Raw genomic sequence first — 25,883 nt, forward strand, 5'->3', positions numbered from 1 at the left:
GAAAGTGCATTTGGGTTTGAAATGATATAAAGGTAAACGAGCGATAACAGAATGTCCAGTTTTGAGTGAATTATACCTTTAACAGTGTGAGTAATCACATTGACATCAAATTACAGAAGTTGCAGAAACCTGTTTTTTTTATTTTAAAACACGTAACATTTATAAAATATAGACACGGAATTAAAGAACAAGAATCCTTTCTTTTGATTGGACAGTAATGCTCGGCGTCCTTCATTTGATTGGTGATTTTGGATCCCAATTAGATTGATGAGCGTTTATCGTATTTTAATAAAGAAACATTTAAATCAAAACACACCTGCATCCAGCTGCGAGCCAATCACCTGCCGCAGCGAGGTCACGGGCGACACACCCCTCTCCCCTCGAGACCAATGGGGCCGTGAAGTGCACGAGGGGCGTGGGGACGAATTCCGCGCGCATCAGCGCACATCTGCACATGTGTCGGGGGGATTTCATCACGAGCTCTGCGTGACTCCCGTCGTGTGTCTATGGGAGCATGGGCAGTAGACAACAATGGCTCACGCGACTGAAGAATGAGTTGAGCGACAGTCCACTCGTGTCCAACGTGGCCTTCGGCTTCATCCTGATGGGTCTGGAGAAGTTGGTGGAGCTGGAGTTCGAGTGTCCGTGCGATCCGCTGTGGAACGGACTCTTCTCCTCCGCATTCTTCATCATCCCCGCGGTCATGGCTCTCGCGATTATGATGATCGTCCAGGGCTGCAGGTGCGAGGTCTCGTGCAGGAGGTCCGTGTCTCTGTCCAGTGTCGTGCCCGCGGTGGTCTGGTTGATTCTGCTCTTTTTGGACGGTCAGTACTTGGCCTGCGCGATGACGGACTGGCACGGCAGGTACGTGGTCGTGGATAAAGCCGTACCGCGGAAGTGGTGCGAGCCCACGCAAGAGGAGAGCGTTTCTCCTCGAGACCTCATGCTGCGCACACAGCGGCTGTTCGTGGAGTCTCAGGTGAGCGCCGGTGACATGATGCGCGCTCGTGCGCTTTTACGCAGCAGCACCAAGGGGAAAATGTTATCAATGTATCGACTCGGTCTCGTGCATTTCTCATAAATTACCTATAAAAGAAATGAAAATGACAATTAAATGATTGATTCAATGAAAAAAGTTCTTAGTAATAGAAAACGATATTCAGACAGAAGAAAATGTTTTTAAGAAACTTTGACACAATGGTGAGTTGGGTTAAAATGGTCTTCTATGACATTCCTGTGAAGAACCCTTTCTTGCAGCCTTATTTTCAAAATTGATTAGTACATTTGAATTTCGCCTTTTTCAACCATGTTGATGGATTTTAAATGAAAGCAACACGATGTGGAGCAAAGATGCTTATAAATCCTGCTGGATAACACGGATCCTCAGGTTTTGATCTCGACAACCTGAGAGATTTTGGAAATACCAAACATCAAACGTTTTACTTGAATTGTCATGCTCATAATGTGTCATGGAAATATCTATTAAACAGGATCCTCTGGCATATTTGCGTCATTCCTAAAAGCGATGTGCTGCGCAGTACTGTCCTAGTTCTCTCTCTGGTTGTTAATGCAGGCGTGTCTCGTTGACAGGTGATCGGGATAGTGCTGCTGATCTTCATCTGTTTTGGACTGGTGGTGTATGTCATCCGTGAGAGCTGTCAGCAAGAGCTGGAAACTCCAGAAGTCAATGTGGCGGAGATGAGTCTGTAGAGAGCCGTGGATACCAGCGGCCTTCTGCATTCACATCACTTGACCACATCTACTGACATGCTGTCTTAACTCAACTCTCGCTTTATGAAAACAAATGGACTTGCAATGGAAATGTTAAAACATTGGGCTCAAGTTTTACACTTAATTCACTACACGTTACCATGAAACTAGTGTTACAGAATCACTTACTAACCTTGTATCCAAATGTTGAACTCCAGCGGTGAAAACATGAGCTGGTGAACCCGATGACCTTTACATGATGTGTACAAAATGAGCAGAGGTTGAAAGTTAACAATGTAAAAGGAATTACAATTTGGCCATTTATTTAGGCACTGCCATGTTTAAATACCACAAGTTTTGTACTGATTAACACATTTTGGTGGTTTAAAATCAATACAAGCTTCACATTTCTGCTTTACCATAAAGACTTGTAAGTGCATCACTGATGGACACATGTTCATTGGACCTTACAGTGAATGTGTTTGTCACAGAATGTAAACACATCAACATAATGATATATATGAGAAAACCAAAAGTAAATTTGAACGGAGGACCAGTCTAGGATTCACCATTGATTGCGTTTTAATATTAAACAGGCTTTTGTTTTTTATCTGAAAGTTTTTTATCTGAACGTTAATAATACGATACCAATATTTAAAACAAGACCTTTAATAATGCATTTAAGTGTAAACACTGCGGTTCTCTGACCTGACACAGAAACACCGGCTCAACCAATGGCATCAGTGTTATTTCATAACTCCAACTGATGATGCTGGTGTTGCAGAAATTTGCTTTAAAATGTAAACATTTTATTATTATGCCACTTTTCTATTCATTTATAATTCATGAAAGATTTATTCAAAGATCATTATTCTCCAAAACTCAATTTTGAAGGGACAGTTCACCCAAAATTTAAAATTCTGTCATCGTTTACTCACCCTCAAGTTGTTTCAAACCTGAATACATTTCTTTGTTCTGATGAACACAGAGAAAGAACATAAGCAATTTGTGACATCATCCACTTCCAAGTAAATGTTAGGTGCCCCAGAACGGTTTGCTTTCCTTAATTCTTCATAATATCTCATTTTGTGTTCAACAGAACCACAAACATACACTATTGTTTTCAACCATGGTAGTGAATGATGTCCCAGAACTGAGAACATTGCTAAAATTCTTCAAAATGTCTTTCTCCGTGTTAGGAAATGTATACATGTTTAAAACAACCCGAGGGCGAGTAAACAGAATTTTTTTTTTTGGGTGAAGTATCACTTTAGGGAACCAACCACATAAGAAAATACTTCAGCATTACCATAATAAACTGTGGTAAATTGTACAGATACTGTAGTATATTCTAGCAATATACTTTTCTGTAATATTAAGGTTAATTGATCAACTGTAGTGAATTGTAGTATACTGTTGTATATAATGTATGTACTACTGCACTTTATTTACAACAGTAAAGTTTAGTGAACTTTAGTTACGATAGTCAATTCACAATAGTATCTAGGAATTTGACTACAGTTTACCACAGCAAATTTGACACCAGTATTTTTTCCCCTGGTAAATAAAAAAACTAGGTAAAACGAGAGGAAAACAACATATGAGATGAACTGAAACACAATGTGAAGTTTCAAACTCAATCCTGTTTCTTTTTTCTCTTGACACACCTGCAGCATAAACACCTGATGATGTTAAACATCACAAACACCGTCAATAACACAACACACATTAGAACGCCTACAACATCTACACTATAATATGAATACCAGGGCATTTTATAAGCCTCGGTGCGCAGGTGAGCGGCACCTTTGTGCCTCATGACAAACTCAGTCCAGAAGACGGCGCTCTCCAGTGGTTTTAATGGCGTGTCTCTATGGAGACGGGAGAGTTTCTGCATGTGTCTCCTGTAGGACGGATCATGAAGAACCTCATGTAAAGCCTCTTTGAATGAATGTCTGTCTATGGTGGCGATGTCCACGACCTTGGCCGCTCCTCTATATCTCATTTTAGAAAGATTATCTTCTTGATCGAACACCAGCGGTAAGCCCACGATCGGAACACCGTGGTAAATGGCTTCAAAAATACCATTAGTGCCTCCGTGGGACACGAACAGTCGAGTCTTGGGATGTCCCAGGAGGTCGTTCTGTGGAAACCACTTCACCAGTAAAGTGTTGTTGGCCAGAGCCGACGGCCGCTGTCCCGTGTATCTTAAAATCACTTTCTGTGGAAGTTCAGCAAAAGCGGCGGCGATCTCTTCGGCGATATCGAGCGGCAGCTGCCCGACCAGAGATCCCAAAGACATGATGATGACTCCATGATCTCCAGAGGTCTGGACGAAATCCTCCAGATCCGCGGGAAGGCGTTTGGCAGGCTTGCACTGGAAACCACCGATATAAATGATGTTGGGCATGGTCGGGCGCGGAAACTCGAAAACAAAATCCACCCTCATCAGCCAAATGTCAGCCGCTTGAAATAACTCAAAATAATCCAAATCAGGGTGAAAATAACGTGCGCACAGAGCTCTGTAATGAGGTCCCACGATACGCTTGTACAGAAACAAGCGTACGGTGTAGAAGAGCAGGTTATACGTTCTCTGAAAGAAGGTCATGCGATCCGTCAGCAGAGACAGAGGGAAGGGAACATACGACAGTGGAGATGGAGCGATTGCAAAATGTGCCTCTCCCTGAACCGTCCAGCGTACGTTAAACACCAGAGGGAGATGAAGGTAGTGAGCGAGCACGACACCTCCTCCGTTTGCTGGATCGGTCAACATCACATCGTATTCGGTCTTCTTGAGCCTCTCCATCAACGCGAGATCTTTCTCGATGATGTAAATCACCATTTCACAGATCTTCTCGTGCATTTCAGAAAACTTGTCCTTCAGAGACATGTCCAGTTTGAATCTGGTCCACGCCGAGTGTCCCTGTCTTCTAATCTGGAGTTGTTTGGAGATGAAAGTGCTGTAGAATTCATCATCGCCGCCCAGTAAGACAGGAAGGGTTATGGAGACGTAGTGAGGGGAATCTTCAGCGACGTACCAGCTGTCGAGCGCTCGTAACACTGTGATGTGATGACCTCTGGAATGAAGCTCCTGAATCAAAACATTCATGTTAATCCAGTGACTCCCTTCATGAGGAAACACCAGGATTTTCCCACAATGCACCACGAGGGTCAGCGTTAGAATGATGTTCAAGATGACAAAATGAAAATCCATCCTTATACGAGACGTTCAAAGATTTTTCTGAAATCAAGAAGCAGAGGTTTAAACATCATATGAACAGTTTTGCACAGTCGGGTAATTCTCTCACTCAAGGTGCATGCTGGGATACTTTTTGAACTGTGTGTTAACTGTTTATCTTCACCACCAGATCTTACTTGTGCATTTTAAAATAAAAAGTATTTTTTATACACATACACATTTGATTTGATTCATTCCAAACATCTGGAGAGTTAAAAAAATCTTCAAATCTTTGACGGGGTCAGACGGCGAATCATTCATTCAACACTCTTCTGTTTCCGTCTCTTTACAGTTATTAACAGAACAAAGACGACGCTGTACTTGTAAAGCTTCAGCAAGTTTCATTTAAGAGACGAGCTTCATGTATTAATATATTAAAGCAAACACACAACAAAAAAACTACAAACAGATTAACTCTAGACAGCAAGTCCCAGCAAAGCAAGTTTCCCCTTTTAATAAAGATCATTTTGGATGTAAAATGACAAATAAAATAAAAGCACTACGACATTGAAAGCGGCTGATGTGAGTCTTTGTGCTGATGTAACTGAATGATTTGATATCAAACATTCCCAAGACAAGATCAATCCTGAACAAACATGTTCACCTGAACCTGCCACACACCCCACATCTGTATCAGAAACATGTTTAGTGAAGATCAACACCCGAAAAAATGACCTTGTCTTCGACCCACAGTGTTTAATGTGGGCATCGGAATAAACCTTCCCATAAAAACGAAACATTTCCCTCTGTTATTGTGTAGCAATGTGTAAACATTTCCATGACCAATGTTTGTGATTTGTCTTTGTTCTCTTGTGGAGGTTGACAGACCAGTTTGTCAAGAGTTTCTCTTTTTAAAAACAGTGCACATAAAACACTCTTCATGCGATGCTACATGTGTGTACAGAGCTGAACATTTCAACAACACGTGACGTCAATGATAAAACACGAATTGAATCTAATGTTGCAGCGTAAACAACATGGCAGCTTATTTACGTTAAATGTATTACGAATTCCGACAAGCACAAAGTAAAATAGTTGCTCGCCCTCTTATACTTATTCGTATGTTATTCGTGTAAACACGATAAATGAAAATAATTTACCTGCTGAACAGAAAACAGCGTTGAGCTCATCAAACACGGCGCCCAAGTTTTTCAAGTAGATCCTGCAACCGATATGAAGGGAAATCAGTGGCAAAACTTGAGAGCGTGTCGATTTTTTATTTGTGAACTTCTAAAGTAAGTATTTGTACATGTACACTCACAGCCCCAATGTGAAAGCTTCTCAAATAAAAAATGAAGTTGAGATTTGTACTCGTGTACAAAACTCACAAATCTGTCTTCTGAATTTGAAGTTGCAGGAAAATAGTTACAAATGTGTAAACTGACATTTACAAAATACATTGGCAGATACAAATACATTGCACAGATTTACACGTTTTCCTCGATTCAGATTTGTAGTGCAACCATCCCGCCTTGACTTTTGCATCTTCTTTCGGGATAATCCCTTTGCAAAACTAATTTGTGCACTTGAAAGCTCAGAGGCGAGAGAAAGTGCGGCGTTTGATGACGTCATGCGGCTGAGCCACAATGCTCTCAAGTTTTGCTACTGATTTACCTTCATAGGTGGACGTCCAACCCGCCCAGATCCAATTGTGACGCCCATGTCAAATACGTCATCGTCACAGATTCTCTATAACGCTGTGTAGCCTATCATTACACTTTTAAGTAAATGGAGCATTTGATAAAGAGGTGAAACCAGTTATATGAATGAAAACATGTTAGCCTATGCAATTGTTAATACAACATTTAAAACATGTTTGTGTAGGGAAGGATCGATCATACTAATAAATAGATTTTCAATACCTTTGGGTAGTTGAGTGTTTGATTTGCTAGAGGGTTAAAATAGTTTTACATAATCTGTAATAAACAAATCAATTTTGGGAATAAGCATTTGGGTTTAATATAGTTTTATTGTGTTTATTGAATATTTTAAATAAACAAAATGGTGTGGCATAGAAAAGACATGGTTAAATTTTGGGAGAATTCTTGCTTTTGGTCTATCAGCCTCATGTGGCCCACATAAGGGCCGTCAGTCCATTACTGAACTCAGCCGAACAAGAATGACATAAAAGGTCCACATCATTCTTTATTATATGGCTCACTGCTGGTGGAATTATGGCACAGATCTGGTCGCGTTGTGGCTAAGAAGATGTGGACCAGATCTGTGCCAGGAAACCCTTTCATTGGCCACAGGTCAGGTTTATTTGGATCTGCACTAAAGGAATTTGCTGACTGGGAAGCATTTTCCAAGAATAAGAATTGTGTTGACTGTTAAATCATGCATTTTAGCCCTCAAAAGACTGCGGACTGGAAGTAGACACATTTTGCACATGCGTACATTTGGCGAGTTCAACGTCCACCGCAGTTACCCATTTTATCTGAATGCAATACTGGAGGCTGCACTTCCAAGGACCTGCACTTCTGAGACCGCACTTCTCGGCCCCTTTTTTATGGGACAGCGCCGCCTATCGAATCGGAGTAAGGAGACGCAATCCCATGGACCCTAGTTTTTGAGGACAAGAAAAGTGCACGAGATGGTATTTCCACCCAATTCTAACTACTTCGAGTTTTTTGACGGTCTACTTTATTTCTTGCAATTAAACCTTACTGTTAACACCTTAATGTTGAGTAATTATTGTGACTAACTAGCATAATATAACAAAACTTCAAGTAAAATAAACAATAAATCCAGTATAGCCTTTTCAGTCACTAGATTAACCACATTTCAAGTACAGAGTAAAGACACAGGATGACTCGGGGTAGATTTAAGATTGAGTATATTTGATAAAATAAAAATGTTTTCATGAACCACATTCATTGATGACGTTTTCATGGACTCCTAACAGAGAGAAAAGAGTTGAGAGCAAGTGAATTAACTCTCTCATTTTAAATTTCATATTTAAAAGATCTTAGTGACAACTAAGGCCGAAGACCAGTAACGTTACTTGACAAGTTTATTTATTCATCTTTTGTCATGCTATTGCTTCCTTGAAATCATTGAGATTCATTTAAGTTCTTTAAAATGTAAAGACAATGAGTATAATGAACAGGGTTTCACAACGAAGTACTAAATATTATGCTGGCCAGGCCAAAGATTAATAATCATCCCAAAGTCACTACATCAACATAAACAGTTTGTCAGTTTAACAGCATTAGAAGCTTATATTGTTGCTCTATATTGCATTCAAGACTATTTAACAACTCACTTCGGCTACATTAACTTTCCAATAAAATGTTTTTAATGTTGAACTAATAACATTTATTGACACTCGCACTCGTCACTTCCGTCGTCACAGGGTCCTAGAAATGCGGTCCTGAGAGTGCAGTTTGCGTTACATGTTTTAACTAGGGACGCTGCTACCTCCACTGGGCATGCGCACTTCAATAGCGCATTATTATCGTCACGCTGAAAACAGTAGATTCATATTTTATTATTATTGTAAGGTTATGTTTAGGGTCGGGGTAGACGCATGCGTTAGCGAATGTAATGTATTGTAATTATATGGCGAGATTTTGAACCACTTCTGTAGCCCATCTAGCAAAAACCCAGCTGCGCTGTCTGTCGCCCTCTGGCGGCTCTCACGGGAGGTACAGACGTCATCATGTCGGTCCGGTGGGGAATCTGCAGCGCAGGGAACATCAGCCACGACTTTACAGTGGCTCTGAAGACCCTCTCACCTGAACATCATCAGGTAAACATCTATAAACATACCTTCATTAAAAGAGTCAACTTATTCAACAAAACAAAGTTTGACATTATTCTGCAAAGTATTACAGTACCACGATAGCGCGCATATTTACGTCTATTTGACGTCTGCATTTGCATCTGCGTGACATAGTTTGCTCATCTGCAATACGTCTCAGAGATGTTTGCTGTCAGATGTCATGTAGACCTCTAGAAGATGTCTGTGAGATGTTTATGATGTAGAATGGACGAACAACAGCTCTTTCTAAGATGTTTAGCAGATTTTGTTGTTTTGCTATCTGTGTAGATTAAGTTCCGTCGGTTGACATTTTATCTGGTTCTTTGACCTCAGTATGAAACGTATATTAAGAAACGATTTATATTATAAATCATATATATTCACATGAAGACCTTTGTATCGTAAATGGGTTAACATGCGCGCGCTACTCTCGGAACAGTGTTTTTAACCCCCAGAAAGACATTCCGTGTTTGCATATTGTAATGTTTTAATCCAGATGATAAACTAAATGATGCATTCTACAGAAATGTGCACGTGTTATTGACACATCAGAAAGTTTTACCAAGCACGTGATCTGTTACCGCCATGCACCGGAAATAAAATAATCTCCTTTAAAGCAACACGGACACGATTTCTTTATTTGTTTCTATCGGAAGTAGTATATGTCGATATAAATAATGATGCATGTTTCTTAAAGAAATATTGTATTTTATGTGACAAACGACAGGTGGTCGCCGTGGCCGCGCGTGACCTGAAGCGCGCCGAGGAGTTCGCGCGCACGCATGACATCCCGCGCGTGCACGGCAGCTATGAAGATCTGGCCAAAGATCAAGAGATCGGTGAGATGTGAACTACTGATCCCAGAACAGCAGACGTCTATACTGTCTGAACTCTTTTCTCTCGAAGTGTTTGGACACAATTATGTTGAAACTGATATAATAGTTATTCATTTTACCGCATTTTAATAATTTTATTGATTGATTTAGTCACTGTGACATTGTTTTATGTTGGAATAACAGTTCAATGAAATCACGAAGTTTTAAAATCCTGAAAGTTTTCCAAAAAATTATTTCACATTGTTCATAATGACAGTTAGTCTTCTAAATGATCTATTTATTCATTTGTTTGTTTTTGGTTAAATTAGTTTCCAAATTCTTTAGGGTTTCGACTGGGTGACCTTACTACAGTTCATTTATATTTTTCCATGACAAATAATCACTTTACAGATTTGCATAATGTGCTGTCAGGTTTGTGATGAAACAATGTCAAATTGATGGTAGCAGATGTGTCATGTGACGGCGCTGATGATGCTCTCCTCCACAGATGTGGTGTATGTGGGCTCCATTCACCCTCATCATCTGCGTCTGGGTGTTTTATTCATGAACTCCGGGAAGAACGTGCTGTGTGAGAAACCTCTGGCCATGAATCTGACGGAAGTTCAGGAGCTGATCGCCACAGCGAAGCGGAACAACGTCTTCCTCATGGAGGTGGGCAGATGTTGAACAGATGTGGTATTGATTCTCAGATGTGTGCAGATGTCACTGCCGGAGTCCTGAGATGTTGTGATGTGTTTGATAGAGATGTTCTGCTCTCTAGATCAGAGGGCACTTCTGAACTCACTTCAACATGTGTATTATTTCATCTTCTGCAGGCCGTTTGGACTCGATTCTTTCCGGCGTCGCTGGAGATCAGTCGGCTGCTGTCTCAGAGCGCGGTCGGGGAGGTGAAGATGGTGCAGGCAGACTTTGGCTTTCCTATCATGCAGACGGCTCGCTCTGTGCAGAAAGAGCTGGGCGGAGGGGCTCTGCTGGACATCGGCATCTACTGCCTTCAGTTTGTGTTGATGGTTTACAACGGAGAAAAACCCGAGCGTGTCCAAGCTACTGGAGTGTGTCTGGATACAGGTACTGAACTCACTGAACACTCCGAAGCCAAAACCACACCAGACGTTCAAAGGATTTATTTGAAGACTTGTTTGTTATTGTGATACATTTCAGGTGTAGATGAAGGAATGATTGTCACGCTGAAGTTCTCTGGGAACAGAATGGCCGTGTGTATCTGCACAATCGCTGCCGAGCTTCAGAACGAGGCCGTCATCACCGGTACTAAAGGCACCATCAAGGTGACGCATGTCTTTACATTATGGGCTGTTGTTTATTGAATCCTTCCATTAGTGCCGAAACACATCTGAGTTTGAGAAATCTAAGATAGGTTTTCATTCCAACTAACTCCTCTTTTAGAAGCCTGAATGTCTGTAATGTAAATGTTTAAAGATATATCACTGTAATTTCATTGGTGTCTGACTAACACGGCTGTTAAAGTTAAATTGATGCTGTGAACAGTCAACAGTGTGGATGGAAACATTTATGTGGTTGTTTACAGTAATCTAAGAGTTTATGAGTGTAAATGTGCTAAACATGACATCATGTTGTAATAGATTGTGTTGTTGTTTTGAATCAGATTCCCGCTCATATGTGGTGTCCGACGTCTCTGATGGTCAACGGTGTTGAGACTCAGTATCCCATTCCTGAACCCGCTCTGCCTCTGAACTTCATCAACAGCACAGGCATGCGCTATGAGGCCGAGGAGGTCCGACAATGTTTACTGAAAGGTGAATTATATCACTATGTGCTTTTATACAACTTCAGCAAAGTGATGAAAACTCTTGATGATCTGTATAAACACTTTTTGGTCATTCAAACTAGTACCAACAGATGTTATCTTATCTTTATCTTTTAATCTTTTTGAATAATTTCTTTCTTTTTGAATAAAGGTCTTTTCTTTTGCTGCGTCCCAGTTCACCTACTTATAATATGCACTTAATGCATGTTCTGGTTTTGTTTTTGAGAAGTAAATACATTTTAGTGCGTAGCAAAATAATATGCACGCACTGGGACATACTAACAGGAAGCGAACATAAGACAACATTGTGAACATTAACTGTCACACACATCAAAATACAGCTCTTCTTTTTTTCTCTATTTGACTCCCCTGGCTGTAATATGTATATTGTGTCTCTGTTCTAAGCACAAAAAACCTTCATCTTTAGTTTTAGTAGCAACCACAAGATGACACTTTGGTGTATCAGTACAAGAGTGAATCTTACAGAAACATGTCTGAGTCACAATTTATTCCACAATAATGAAGGCATGTAAAACAATGACGAATGTTTTGCTTTTATGCATTACATATGTATGAATTTCAACAATCCTATTCTCTTTACTGTAATAGAAAAATGATCATCATTCAATCCAGACTTAATTGTTCATTAAACAAGGATACATTTAGTAGCAAAAACTGGAATGATCTTTTCTACAAATCTACTTTAAAATTCAAATGTCTACATTTTCTGTATTTTTGTAACAGCCGCCTGCTCAATTTGTCATGAAAATATTACAATATCTTTGTTTTTTTTCTTGAGATTCACCCTCGTGCTGAGATGCTTTAATCTTGCAATGTTTTGTGAATGTGTTGCAGGTTTGAAGGAGAGCTCACGCATGTCTCACGCAGACTCGGCTCTGCTCACCGAGATCATGGATGAAGCCCGGAGGCAGGTAGGCGTGGTCTACAGTCAGGACAACCAATGAGCTTCAGCTGTCGCTCACATACTAGCTGCTAAGGTTGGCAGGCAAGATCTCAGACACTCAGGTGTCCTGCTGGTATCTGTCATGTTTAAAATCGTAATAAATGACATCATGTGAATTGAGTTGAACAGGTCATGACCTGACGGGTTTAATTTTACTGCGTTTATGTAACCGTGTAAAATAAACAGATTTTCTTTAAATTGATTTAATTCTGATCTACGGGCACCTCTCTAGAAATCCTTCAAAGGAGTCATTGAGGGAAATTTTTGTTTTGGCAAAGTATAAAGTAAACCGCTAAACTATACATCACACTGTTGCGGTCGTATATCCACAACGGTTTAGCCATTAATGGTCATTTTAATAAATCACTGTGTTTAATTTAAGAGTTTACTGGGATGTTTTGGACAATCTTTGCCTGAACGCTGGACTCTTCTTCAGCCACAGATTATAGAGCACATCACTTAGCAAGTGAAACTCTAAGAAATCTGATTTAATGGCACTGATATTTAATAGAGGGAAAACACAAAAAAGTATGTAACTGATGAATATTATATCTAAAGTTAGAACTCTGTGAAAGGAGCAAAAACGTATGAACATTGTGTGAACCTGTGAAATTAAAGTGTGTTCAGATGCTCATGTTTTTGTTGTAACGTGAAATGAAAAAAGTGCAGTAAGGTTAAGTGCTTGTCTCCTTTATTAATTCAGTCTTGAATAATACAGAATGATACTAAAGTTACTCTTAGGTTTATAACAACATCTTGATCCTAGCGACACAAAGCAGGAAGACTTAGACACACACACACAATAAACACGCACTCAACACACGAGCATACTGGAGCGACACGGTGGGAGGAATGTGACCGTTTCCGCAGCATCAACATTAACCTCACTTCTTATTTTCCTACGCTGATCTGATCTTGAACTATTCTCGTGTTCCTCTTCGAAACAAATGAAATGTGTGGGCGTCATCATTTCTTTTAGGTTAGCCAAAAATATATATATATATACTGTATATAGTGCGTTGGTTTCGCTGTCTGACTGACACACAACACAGTAAAATATAACACATGTAACATGGTTTGGGAGTGTGAACACAGTGCAAAACAAAACACAGGCAGAGTTATACGTGATAAATCAGAACAGTATGGTCACATCTCTCTCTTCGCTCTGCCTCAAACCTAAAAAGTGACATTCAGTTCATGTAACACATCTGTGGATAAACAAGAAAGCACATAGAACTGAAGTGATGATGCTCCACTGGTTGCTTTTCAGCTCTTTGAGATGGGGGTCCGGTGGGCCTGCTGGAGTGACGGGAGGAATGAAGTGAGGAGGAACAGCGAAGGAGTATGATGTTTACTGCACTGGAACAACACGCATGGTGTTGGTATAACCGGAACCCGGACGCCAGCCAGTCAGAACAATGACCACATCACCGGGCTTGAAGAATCCACGAGCCTTGCCTGAGAAACACACGAGCACGCAATCATCCTGACAGAACTTTAACACTTGAATATACAATAAGATTCCCTCAAAGACATCTAGAACTGTAGCCATTCCAGACATTATCTCTCTTACCGACGTCCATTGCGAAGTTAACCCGCAGGTCCACGTCCTCGGCCCAGACGTCATTAGACGGTTTGTTGTAGAGTACGGGGAAGATGCCACGGTACAGGTGAGCCTGCCGGGCGGTCTGCCCATCACGGGTCACAGCTATGATTGGGGCGCGGGGCCGGTACCGTGAGATCAGATGAGCAGATCTGAGTCAGCAGACAGAACAGAAGTGTGTGAATGGAAACAAGCTGATATGCGGAACATTAAAAAACCGTGTACTGTCTGACAGACGTTCCAATCATTTGTACTGCATTAGTTTCTGAGATGAGCATCATGTGATTTCTATGAACGTGATCAAGGACAGCTGTAAATAGAAATCACATGCCACTCAACTAATACTGAACACATGAGGAAAATTATACAGTCTATACATCTGTCTATACTGCGGACTCTCCTCACACACAAACACACTCGAAAGTCATTCAGGGGACGAGGGGGAACTCTGTATCATCTTGTAATAATGATTATTCTAGTCACTGTCGAGGTTACCTTCATCAGAAACCCCTCCTCTCTTACCTGTGACAGCTTTGTTCCACCTCTTACCTGCCGGTTTTGGTGAGGACAATAATGGCGCTGGCGCAGCATTTGAAGGAAGCCTCGACGGCGCCCACAGCGACAGCGTCTGACGGGTCCCGGGTCATGAGGGTGGAGCGTCTCAGCTCCTCAAACAGCTGTCTGTGGAATGTGGCTGCCTCTGCCTCACGGGCGATCTGACAGCGCCGGCCGGTGAAAGGAGGGGGAGGGATTATACAATCATACCAACAACCATACACACACAGACAGACAGTGAGAGAGAAATATAGAGAGACATGGACTAGAATGTGTCCACCAGTCCTGCCCTTTACTCATCCAGTTTTCCAACATTATGTTTCAACATTACCCAAAGGTTCTTTTTAAAGCATTGTGTTAATCTGACTGGTGGACACTCATACACGAGCCATGTGTCTCTCTTCAGTCTCTCTCTCTCTGTTTAAGTCTTCTGTCCCTACTCTCCCTGAACCCTGACGTTTGGTATTCCACATCATCTCCATTCCACCTGCCTACCTGCCGGACCCAGTGAGGACTATAAACGCAGCGGCTATGATTTTAAAGGAGGCCTCCACGGCGCCGATGGCGATGGCCTCGGCGGGGTCGGTGGAGGGGGGAGAACAGCGCCGCAGGTCCTCAAACACCTGCCGGTGGAACATGGCCGCCTCTGCTTCACGAGCAATCTGATGCAACCAGCACACGATACAACCGAGAGACAGAGAGAGAGAGAGAGAGAGAGACAGAGAGAGAGAGACAGAGAGAGAGAGACAGAGAGAGAGAGAGAGACAGAGAGACAGAGAGAGACAGAGAGAGACAGAGAGAGACAGAGAGAGAGAGACAGAGAGAGAGACGCAGAGAGAGAGAGAGAGACAGACAGAGAGAGAGAGACACACACAAGTGAAGGATGGAGTGAATCAATAGAGATACAGAAGAGGTGAGGGCAGATGTAGAGAACAGGAGGGAAAGAGTAATGAAAGATGACATTAATGCAGTTAGGAAAAGGTTAGTGAAGAAAACAAAATAAAGGTTAAAAACACATCCAGTTGTTCTAGTAAATGATATTAGATGCATTATTAGATGTAATTAAAACAAATTACACCCAAACAAACCATCATTATGAATGACATTCTAACTGTAAATGAAAGATTCACACATGTAAGATTGAAGGTGAAAGTCAGTTTAGCGCTGGGCTGTATTCTCATTTGTTTTTAAATCAATGAATAATATGTCCGGCATTAGCCCACAAATAGATTCTCCTCATGTAGAGCAAAACAAAAGACCTTGAACAGTTTTGAAGTGTAAAAGAGCTAAACACACAGATACACACACCTGTAAGCGCACATTGAACTTGACGTTTGCTTAGAAACTGTAATTATATAAACTCTAAACAACACTTTGACTGATGTCACGATCATCCTCGACAGGAGAATCTCATACGACCATCATACTGCCCAGCTCTAATCTCAGTTGTGATGTCATTAGGGCTGAATGAACGTGTCATGCAATCATAAGAGCAAAGGATGAAATGAACAGAAGAAATCAGAAGAGAAACAAAGGCTGGAGGATCACGCAGGTAAACACAGAAGTCAGAAAAACCTTAAACATGCTGGTGCGAGCTTAAATGCTAAAGAAAAATATCTGAAAGTAGCGTAAGCGGTTGTCGAAGGGGCTGAGAAACGGCTGGTGCATAAACAGCGTCTGATGTCAGAGCGTTTGGAAAATAACTCTCAGACATGCCAACCGTCAGCCAAAAGCACAAAACACTATCAGCAATAAGAATTGATCAGATGAGTCTCGTGAGCTTTAGCACAAGGCTGTTGTAACTGACCCTGACACAATGCATTGAGACGGACACAACCAGCAAATAAAGAAAAACATGCATTATAAGAGAACTACAGAACTGCAGCATGCTGTCTAGAGTTAGTAAGCTATGTATACCGTACATGAACAGGGTTATATAAGTGTGGTTTGTGTCTAACAGGACTGACAGTAGGGGCGCTCTCACCATGTGCTGGGTTCTCACTGCCTCGAGAGGATAATCTCCCTTTGCCGTCTCCCCGCTCAGCATGATGCAGTCAGCACCGTCCAAAACAGCGTTGGCCACGTCACTGCCCTCTGCACGTGTGGGACGGGGCTTCTTGATCATGCTCTCCAACATCTACACAAAGAGTGAGAGACATACAGGTGTCAAGCATGTTCTGGAAGACAACAGTCTCTTTGTCCTTGACTACAAAAACGTTAGTTGATGTAACGTCTACATTTTCCTCCAGAACCAGATTAGTATTTCTATTTTGGGAAGGGTTATTTCAGTACAGCTGACCTGTGTGGCACAGATGATTGGCTTTCCTGCTCTGTTGCAGCGACCAATCATCATCTTTTGTGCCAGGAACACTTTTTCCGTGGGAATTTCGATACCCAGGTCACCGCGGGCGACCATGATGCCATCACTAGCCTCCATGATCTCATCAAACCTGGTGAAGATGAGACAAGAGTCAAGGGAAAACTCAAGAGTATAAAAAAGTATACAAGTGATGACCTCACCTGCGCACGCCCTCATGGTTCTCCAGTTTACTGATGATCTTGATGTTCTTGCCCTTCTCTCCCAGCACCTTACGGACCTCATGGACATCAGCAGCTTTGCGGATGAAAGATGCGAATACCATGTCGACTCCCATCTCCACACCGAACAGCAGGTCCTGAATGTCTTTCTCTGACACAGCTGGCAAGTCAACCGCAGCCCCGGGCAGATTCACACCCTTCTTACTACCCAGAGTTCCTCCGTTCTCAATCTCACACACAAGATAGTCAGAACCTGAGAGACATCATTGATTATCAGAGCATCGTTTGAAGCCATTTTGAGTATGTTCTCAACATCTTTGTGTGCCTTAAGCATCAGACACAGTCATTGATGTACCAGACCGTGAGAGTAAAACAAGAATACAAGCTTGTTGTTTTTTATAATTTTTGGGCTTTTGCCTTATTAATTATAGGACAGCATAGAGTTATTGGGAGGAGGATCAGGAAAGAACGAGCCGGGACTCGACCTTTAGCATTAGCGATCACTCACCGATCTCAATGACTTGGAGCGAGATGAGACCATCATCGATGTAGACCTTGCTGCCCACTTCAACCACATTAGGGATGTTCTTATAGTCCAGCCAGAGGTTATCCTCATCACAGTTCTCCATGAAGGAATCATCAAGGGTCACTCTGATCTTATTTCCCTTCTTCAGTTCCACCTCTGCTGTGCCGCTCTGGATAAGGACAGACAACACACACATTAAAGTCCCCTTGAACCGGAAGTCGTGATCCTTTGTTTTAGTCTTTCTTCCATATTTTGACACATTGAAAGTGTAATTCCAAATGGAGAAATGGAGGCCGTGGCTTTTGTTTTTTCTCTGCGATTTGATTGGATGTATAAATCAGCTGTGGCATTTTGAAATGGAACTGGCAGGAGACTGACAGTTAAAGGGATGCTCCGCTAAAGCGGTTTTACATGGAAAGTCATTACAGGAAGGAAGTGTAGTGCTGCTTGATCATGATCGCGCCGATATTGAGATCCCGATTATTTAAAACGATTACTCATTAACATTTAACACAACTCTGAATTGAACTGAAAACTAAATGTAAAGAAATATCACTGCTGAACCACAGTAAAGGAGAGGTGTGCGCTGTGGATTTATACTACAAGAAAAGAGGATCCTTGCTAAATGGAATGCGGCACAATAGTCGTTTGCCTCCATTATTTAGTTTTTGTAATCGATAAAGGCCAAAATTGACGACTACCATTAATTTGATAAATTGCACAGCCCTAAGTTCTGTGAGTCAAGCACTACTGCAGGAAAATTCCACAACTATTAAAACACTTTAATAAGAATCTCTACAACTTCAACACACATAAATCCATACAAATCGATTTCATAGCAGCTGGAATTCTTTGAAACAACTTGAATGAGACCGCAACAAATGAACTCACCCCTTTAATGAGACCGGTTCGGATCTCGGGTCCTTTGGTATCCAGGGCGATGCTCACCGGCCTGTACTGAATGCTACCAGGCTCAAAACTGTCACAGGCCTCACGTACATTCTTAATGGTTTCTCCGTGATACTGTGAGAGAGAGAGAGAGACTTACAAAAGAACAGCCAACAGCAAACTAAAATAACTGACATAAATGAGAATTTGAGCCGTATTAAACATACTTTTCATTTCAATCATTTATTTACTGTCAGTTGGTATTAAGAATGTGTTTGTATTAATATGTGCAATGTTTAAACAGTGTAAATGCTCAATTCCACAGATTTAGATGTCACACAATAGCAGGATGATGACGACGTGACAACAGTGGTTACATCACTCACACACACGCACTTAAATGACGTCCAGGTCGTTGTCTAGACGAACAAAACTGGGTTACACTCTCTCACGCACATACAAGTGATGACACACATACTGTGATATGACAGTCCATGGGTTAGTGTCGTGTATTTCATGAGCGGGCTGTAAAACAGCAGGATAAATCAAGCACCTTTGAGCTGTGACACTAGGGCTGGGTGATGTGACGATGTTATCCTATATCGCCAATGTCACGCAAATATCTCGATTACAACAGACAGATACCAGACCATAATTGATAATAATGGCAAATACACAATATAACATTATCATGCCATGTAGGCTTTAGCGTGAACGTTTATGTTCATATGCCCAGGCAGTCCGTAACGGTGACAGAATTTTGGAGAAGTTGTTTTGTTCGGAGCTGCTGTCTTCTGCCGGTCGCTGCACAGATAAACCAAGAGAAAGACGAGCTGCTTCTGTAAAGCAAAACCTCACGCTTTTGTTGTGTGTGACACTGCCGATTTCATGTCATTGGGTTTCAATTCTACAACTGGAAGTGTGTGTGTTTGATGAAGAGTTTGAAACGTCTGTATTGCGAGTTTGTTTAAACCATCGAGACACATCAGGGATGGGTTACATGTACGATGAGACATGATCCTGAAAAATGAGCCATGACACATTTGACTCAACACACAGATTTACTGCGAGACATGAACAAATTCACTTTGTTGTGTAAATCAATATATTGAGAACTTGAATTAAATAACATTTATGTTTCACAATGATTCTGAAGGATGTTTGGAGGCTGGTTCTGTCAATCATTCCCATGGCAAACTGACCGCAGGGAGGAACAGAAACAAATCAATAATTTATAATGACAGCACTCGCTGTAGACAAAAGCGCACACGCACATTCTCTCAGAATGGGCTGAATGCATCAATTGTTTCTTCAATCTTAAATTGTGACCTGTAAAACATCACTAATACATCTGCAACCTGAGTGTAATATGGACGGAGACTCAGCGTAACTGATCCTGAAGAAGAATTCAAAGTGAAATAAAACCACAGAGTGAGGGTGAATAATGAAGCATTTACCTCGTGTGACCCGTGAGAGAAGTTCATGCGGGCGACGTTCATGCCGGACTTGATCATCTCCTTCAGCATGCTCACAGAGCGAGAGGCTGGTCCTGTACGACACAATCACAACAGGCATATGATGTCTGTTTTCTGACAGATATCACCAGAAACGTGAAGAGAAATCTTTTTGAAATGACAGAACGGTGAACATGCTGGATTTTCCATCCATTTATAAGCTTTTGCATTGAGTGCGAATATCTACTGACCGATGGTACAAATGATTCCAGTGTTGCGGGCGATTGTGGGCTCAGAGTCGATGTCTAACAGACATAAGTGCTCCAGGAAAGTGTCGGCCATGGCAGCGTTCAGCTGCTGCGTCTGGATGAAGGCAGAGCCCATGTCTTGAGCTTTAGTGTGGGGCATCGCGGAGGTGATGGGTATTGTCCTGCACAGAGATGAGATCCACAAAAAAAGAAAAGTCAATCATCAAACAAAACTTCACTGCTGTACAGACATTAATCCTTCCGTCCAGATAAATTAACTAGAGATGCACGAATAACTATGGGCTGATAAATGGTCATTTAATAAAGATTATACAATCTATGCCGATATATTAAAGCCGATTAACCATAAATGATTTCCTCTGGTTAAACTCCTTCAGCTGCTCACAGTTATAATCCAGAACAGTTCTGTGTTTCTGTCGTGATCTTTCACTTTCTGATATTAGCAAAACATTGATGATGTAGATACAGTATTTATGAATGTGTTTATTATAGGAACAAAAGCATATTGTGTGAATCAGACTGCTGTCTGATCTGTTAGACTCGTGGCTGTTAAGAACACTTTTCTGGAAGAACATCTATAATGTGTTTATTAAATATACCAGAAAAGTTTGAAGGTTAAAGAATGTTAAACTAGTGTAAAGTGGTACATGATTTTCAGAGGAAGAAAAGAGAACTAACGGCTACCGTGTCCACTTTTTGCCTTTAGTTTCAGTCTAAGGGAATTTTATATTAATATCTAGATACTGTATATCGGCCAATACATCAGTTATCAGCTTCAGGACGAGTAGTAGAAGAAAGGTGGACTGGACTTTTCTCCTTCTAGATTGTTCTTGAGGCTGTACCCATGTTAGGAGGCAGTGTCGTCTTCGGTTTGGGATTAGACTTTTTTTTCATTAGTAATTGTTGCCCGAGAGTAAGGTAAAACAATCTGCACGTTGTTATTATTTTAAATTCTTTCGATTTTACACGTTTAAGTTTGTTTTCAGCACGTCGTTTGCTTTTGCAAACAGCAGAGCACCTCAGTTTATAAAAAGTGCCCTTTTACTGATGTGGTGATAAACTTTTAAACTTACATCGAGATATTCTTGAATTGTTGTGTTTTCTTGTTATTAAAAAAACTCTTTGGATTTTATTGCAGTCAAGCAAAGTGTTGGTTTGATAGACTAAATTGATGAAACGGAGTGGACTCATCATCTGGCGCTAGCCGCTTTGAAAATGTCTGCAACAGTAGTATTGGCTTGTAATAAGGCTCGAAGCGGGCTCGGGTTGAGAATTCAGATAAGCTTGTATGACAGGGCCGGGCTCGGACCAGGGCCTGGATTTAAGGCCCGTGCAGGGATCTAGTGTGTATACAAAAGGTAGAGGGGTGTGGCACAAAGGGAACTTTTACCATCCAAGTTACGCAACAGACTAACCCACAGAACTATTATTATGTAACTGATCCACTAACTTTTCTCATGCTCCTGATTTTACGTGTGTTCACTTTCACATGCAGGTCATTCAGAACAGCACAGACGCTAGAACTGAAACACACCAGTTCAGACATCTGGAGAGAGGACAGTGTCACTTTTACAGCACTGTTGATCACGCTGAAAGTCATCTGTACTGAAACAACAACACGCAGTAATCGCAGTGGACCCACAAACCTTCTCCAAACACACACCATATCAATATGGTATTATAATAATGACATCACACCTGGTTTTCCTCGTTGGAATAAAACAGCAACCATGAACAGAACCTCAGAATCCAGGACACGTGAAGTATTGTGTCTGTGTCTTAAAGTGGATGTTAACAAAGGACGATTTAAAACAGAGATAATCCACCTCACACACCCTCAAGGGCAGATAAAGACAACTACACGTGTGACGTTCAGCCTGTTACTGAAACACACTCATTACAAATCATGTATTCATTCACATCTTTGTTCTAACATTGTGCTTTAACATGATCATGGAAATGCATATAAAACCATTTGCCAGAAGCAGAATACCTAAATCCACACGTCAGGTCACCGCAGGAATCAGGTCGTGAGGATTTCACTGCGGTCCGTAACAACCATAGCCAACCACACTTCCTTCCTGTCTGTCTGTGTGTGTTACGTGAGGAGGCTCACATCAAACACACTCCTCCACACGTAGTCATGTGATGATGATGACTAAGACGGGCAGAGAGGAAAATCCACAAGCCCTTGTGCTGCCAGTTACTACAGGAAATTATGTAACTATAGAACCTAATAAAACAGTAAGATGCATCCACACTGACTGGTTAAAATAATACAAATACTTTACACAGAGTAATAGAGTTCTAGTAGATTATTATTAGAGTTTAATAGAGTAAAGCAAAGTCATGTTGCCATGGCAGCAAGTATTGATTGATTTCATACTATCGGGTTTAACAAACGGTCAAAGCATCTGCTGCTAACCCAGGCAGCACAAAAGGTCAACGCAAGCCAGCGAGTGAATGTCCTGTTTTTACAAACTGGGTTAACAACAGCAGACAAATATTTAAAGAATCTCAGTTATCAAAACACTGAGCCTGCTGCAAAGAATTAACATGACTACAAGTTGATTTAAGCCTTCTGAATGAGCAGTTTACATCAACCAATCATTCCAAAACTAAACAGAACTAACATTTTAATATTAGCGTTCGACTAACAGCACCACCATTATTACTATTGCACATATATATTAAACTTCGTTTACAGTGGAAATGTGCACGACATTAACATTTAAGCTTTTATCCAAAGGGACTCTGTCGTTACATTATACCACGGTCAGTTTGAATACTGGCTGGAAGATGTGCATTAAAACCCTGTAACGCACAGTAGGTAGCTCCAGTCAGTTTGTTTACATTTGAGACTAACTGACAAAAATGTCAATCTGATCTAGAATGACACTGTAAACATCAATAAAAGCTTTAACTTGGCAAATGACCGTGGTACACACACGCTTCTTTTACGTCTGACAGCAGAGCTCGTCTATTAATCCAGTACAATCCCTACAAAAGACAAGGATCTAAATAACCCCAAACAAACAACATCAACTGCTGTAGTACATGTATGCGTGTTTGGGCCCAGTCCTGAACGTACCGGTAGGCCCTCACAGAGACGTGGAGAACGCGTCCGAGGAGCTTCATTGTGTATGACAGACGTTCTCTAACCCGAGCACTGCAGCTGGAGACGAACGCATTGTGCTGCTGAGAGGTTTGAGCGCTAAATCTTCTTCCCTCAAAAGAGGATAAAACACGCAAGCCATACGCACCAACGCTACAGCCTAACCTCATGAGTCACAACACGCATACTGGTTTTGCTTTAGACAGACCACCTCAGTGTGCTCACATTACAACACTGTCCTAAAATACACATGGGATTCCTACAGCCCTCCCGTTGGCACTAGACACGCATGACTGTATTAGGTGGGGCGCAGCGGCTCTCACAGTTATGCGGATTGGACTGTCAATGCAGACGGATGGCAGCTCAGCATCAGCAGCACTGCATCTTACTGCGGTTCACACCTGCTTTAGGACAAACGCAGCAAATCAAGCACATTTTACTCCGACTTGATTATTTGATTTGATTTTAATACAAACAACCATCTTGCTGAGCGAGTCACTGCATTTGTAGACGGGTCTGCCCTTTTCAATGACATTTTGTCAAAAATAAAACAAGAAATAGACTTATAGAGCTGACAATAGGATTATTGTTGCACCCCTTGTTCTTTTAGTTTATCAGCTTTTGAAATTCTAATGCAATTTGACAGGATGTTACAGAAATCACTCCTAAATTACACAGAAATTCATTCAGCGCAAACAGCTTCCCCTTAGGTGTGACAGTTTGCAGAAAACGCAGAATCATCACATTCCAAGGTGTTTATAATAAACTTCATTTATTCTCAGTATACATCAGATGGGGGACAACCAACCCCAACATCATTCATCCATTCTCCAAACACATCGGTCCTCTGTGGAGTCAGGGGCGATGGAGACTATCCCAGATTATCGGCCTGTGGAATAGAAACACCCGAATTGTCCTACCACAGCGCAATTTCTAATCCACATGGACAAAATAAACCCGTAGGATGGTTTTACAATGCAAAATACTTGATTGTTGATTTAACATCGAAATCCAAGTATAAAATAAACAGGTAGTGTGATTCGATGTGCGTATGCCTGGCAGGCCAATCTGACGGGATGGATGACATTCAGGACGCCGGTCCATCACAGGGGTCAAATCATGCATGAATTAAAACTTTACTTCATCTGTACAAATCTGTCTAGATTTTTTGTTTAAAACCAAATCCACCGCAGTAAATCTGACAGTGAATGAATGTGGAAGTGTGCGACTCCATCACAGACACAGAATTATCCCTGAGATCTGCGCCTGCATCCCTTCACACGTGTTTCCGTCATGAAGTGCGCAGTTTAATGACGAAGAACACAGAAAACAGGTTTGTGTCGACTGAAAACACGCGCGTGGGCCTCGGATGCGGTTCTGGTCCAGTCATTGCGGGGAGTTGAAGGGTAATGTGGCGGATGCGCTGCGGGTCACGTCCCGCCTCTGCGTCGCGTCTCCGACGCATCAGAGCCACTGCGCGAGGCGGAATCGCTTTCTAGAACATTCCAACCGTTACTGCATTTAAATGTGAAGACAGACAGTCGCCATTACGCGTCAAATAACGGTTTCAGAAAACAACGTCACTTTAGATGTCGGAGTTAAAAACGTTGTGAGAACTCCACTCGCTGACTGAAAATATTCGTCCTACTTCATCGAAACAGATCATCTAAATGAATCTAAAAATGTTTACATCAACTGAAAACGTAATAAATACAAGTATGACGATGTTAGTTGCTGTAGAGAGACTCACCTGCGCTCGTCGACCGTCAGCTGGGAATGATGCGCTCTGGAACGCGAGCTCAAGGTGATCCGCCGAGTCCGCCGGAACTACTTTCGCGCGCGGATGGATACGTCAACCCTTTCAAATGTCAGTGTTTTCTTTTGACTGAATGTGAGAACCCTCATCCAGAGCTCGAGCTGCACACGTGTGTTTGTTATTCATCGAGTCTGAACGCATCGCGTCTTTAATAAACCGCTTTCTGAGGAAAGGCAACAATACGGGAAGTGGAAGGGTCCAATCAGAGCTCGAGATACGCACTGTGGCGGAGCACGAGGAGGTCACGTGAGCGGAGGATTAAAGTAGATCTAAAGGACGTGTTAGTTCAGCGCGTTTATAAAACAACACAGTTTGAAATGTAAAGCGGCATCAACACACACCAAACACACACAGTGATGATGCCGCACTTCCGCGTGTGGGTGGGTGAGACTCGCGCGGACGCACGTAGGCCCTCGAGCTGCACTCTGCGGTCATCATTTAACTCTTTAATGAACAGAAATAACGACACCAAATCAGCTTAACTTTACCTTTAAGAAATGTCTCAGGACCATAAACGTAACGTTCTTCTGCTGTTTATGTTTATCTTGAATAGATTTTTTTTATACGTATCATGATAATAATTATGTTGTGATTTGATGTACTATTAAACATAATTCAATATATGGCAAGATGTGTACCATGATTTAATATATGCCATGCAATACAGTGTTTGGTTCTCTTTGAAGAATCATCTTATGTAACGTAAACATACTTGAACCAGTGTGTGAATGTGGTAATCATTCAGTAACGTGTTGTTTGTTGAGGAAAGTACATATTGTGCGTAAAGGCGGTTTAAGTTAAGAATATACATTTTTAAGTCAA

General features: G+C 41.6%; 4 protein-coding genes across 7 annotated transcripts; 2 read left to right on the forward strand and 2 right to left on the reverse strand.

The window, feature by feature from the left end:
- The first annotated feature begins 408 nt into the window (after positions 1 to 408).
- On the forward strand, positions 409 to 2,324 carry LOC306899777 (uncharacterized protein). Its single transcript, XM_079466249.1, has 2 exons — positions 409 to 979; positions 1,591 to 2,324. Exons 1-2 carry the CDS (start codon positions 515 to 517, stop codon positions 1,708 to 1,710), a joined length of 585 nt encoding a protein of 194 aa, XP_079322375.1. The 5' UTR covers positions 409 to 514; the 3' UTR covers positions 1,711 to 2,324.
- ugt5f1 (UDP glucuronosyltransferase 5 family, polypeptide F1) lies at positions 2,015 to 6,123 on the reverse strand. Its single transcript, XM_079466248.1, has 2 exons — positions 6,049 to 6,123; positions 2,015 to 4,951 (listed from the first exon to the last, which is right to left on the reverse strand). The coding sequence occupies exon 2, from the start codon at positions 4,922 to 4,924 to the stop codon at positions 3,347 to 3,349; it is 1,578 nt and encodes a 525-aa protein (XP_079322374.1). The 5' UTR covers positions 4,925 to 4,951; positions 6,049 to 6,123; the 3' UTR covers positions 2,015 to 3,346.
- A 2,414-nt stretch (positions 6,124 to 8,537) lies between these two features.
- dhdh.2 (dihydrodiol dehydrogenase, tandem duplicate 2) lies at positions 8,538 to 12,973 on the forward strand. The gene is made up of 7 exons (XM_079466253.1): positions 8,538 to 8,699; positions 9,439 to 9,550; positions 10,035 to 10,198; positions 10,363 to 10,615; positions 10,709 to 10,833; positions 11,172 to 11,322; positions 12,189 to 12,973. Exons 1-7 carry the CDS (start codon positions 8,610 to 8,612, stop codon positions 12,296 to 12,298), a joined length of 1,005 nt encoding a protein of 334 aa, XP_079322379.1. The 5' UTR covers positions 8,538 to 8,609; the 3' UTR covers positions 12,299 to 12,973.
- pkma (pyruvate kinase M1/2a) lies at positions 12,946 to 25,483 on the reverse strand. 4 transcript variants are annotated; one of them, XM_079466252.1, is made up of 13 exons: positions 22,124 to 22,363; positions 21,829 to 21,908; positions 21,581 to 21,730; positions 20,113 to 20,291; positions 19,865 to 19,956; positions 18,411 to 18,542; positions 17,502 to 17,688; positions 16,976 to 17,246; positions 16,755 to 16,905; positions 16,440 to 16,592; positions 14,951 to 15,117; positions 13,871 to 14,052; positions 12,968 to 13,755 (listed from the first exon to the last, which is right to left on the reverse strand). In XM_079466252.1, the coding sequence occupies exons 4-13, from the start codon at positions 20,267 to 20,269 to the stop codon at positions 13,649 to 13,651; spliced, it is 1,599 nt and encodes a 532-aa protein (XP_079322378.1). In that variant the 5' UTR covers positions 20,270 to 20,291; positions 21,581 to 21,730; positions 21,829 to 21,908; positions 22,124 to 22,363; the 3' UTR covers positions 12,968 to 13,648. The 4 variants fall into 4 exon arrangements, 3 of the variants coding, with proteins under 3 accessions (XP_079322377.1, XP_079322378.1, XP_079322376.1); XM_079466251.1 differs by lacking the exons at positions 14,951 to 15,117; positions 21,581 to 21,730; positions 21,829 to 21,908; positions 22,124 to 22,363 and adding exons at positions 14,450 to 14,616; positions 24,996 to 25,474 and having other exon boundaries at positions 12,946 to 13,755; XM_079466250.1 differs by lacking the exons at positions 21,581 to 21,730; positions 21,829 to 21,908; positions 22,124 to 22,363 and adding an exon at positions 24,996 to 25,483.
- Positions 25,484 to 25,883: the final 400 nt, after the last annotated feature.

The sequence above is a fragment of the Barbatula barbatula genome (genome assembly GCF_947034865.1).
Source record: "Barbatula barbatula genome assembly, chromosome: 10".
Classification (NCBI taxonomy): Eukaryota; Metazoa; Chordata; class Actinopteri; order Cypriniformes; family Nemacheilidae; genus Barbatula; species Barbatula barbatula.

Coding starts and splice junctions, on each gene's coding strand:
- LOC306899777 (XM_079466249.1), top strand. CDS start 515: ATGGGCAGTAGACAACAATGGCTCACGCGACTGAAGAATGAGTTGAGC. Junction 980..1,590: donor GGCTGTTCGTGGAGTCTCAG/GTGAGCGCCGGT, acceptor TCTCGTTGACAG/GTGATCGGGATAGTGCTGCT.
- ugt5f1 (XM_079466248.1), bottom strand. CDS start 4,924: ATGGATTTTCATTTTGTCATCTTGAACATCATTCTAACGCTGACCCTC.
- dhdh.2 (XM_079466253.1), top strand. CDS start 8,610: ATGTCGGTCCGGTGGGGAATCTGCAGCGCAGGGAACATCAGCCACGAC. Junction 9,551..10,034: donor GGCCAAAGATCAAGAGATCG/GTGAGATGTGAA, acceptor TCTCCTCCACAG/ATGTGGTGTATGTGGGCTCC. Junction 11,323..12,188: donor CCGACAATGTTTACTGAAAG/GTGAATTATATC, acceptor AATGTGTTGCAG/GTTTGAAGGAGAGCTCACGC.
- pkma (XM_079466251.1), bottom strand. CDS start 20,269: ATGCCCCACACTAAAGCTCAAGACATGGGCTCTGCCTTCATCCAGACG. Junction 16,593..16,754: donor CAATCATCTGTGCCACACAG/GTCAGCTGTACT, acceptor CTCTTTGTGTAG/ATGTTGGAGAGCATGATCAA. Junction 14,053..14,449: donor GTCCTCACCAAAACCGGCAG/GTAAGAGGTGGA, acceptor CTGCTGACTCAG/ATCTGCTCATCTGATCTCAC.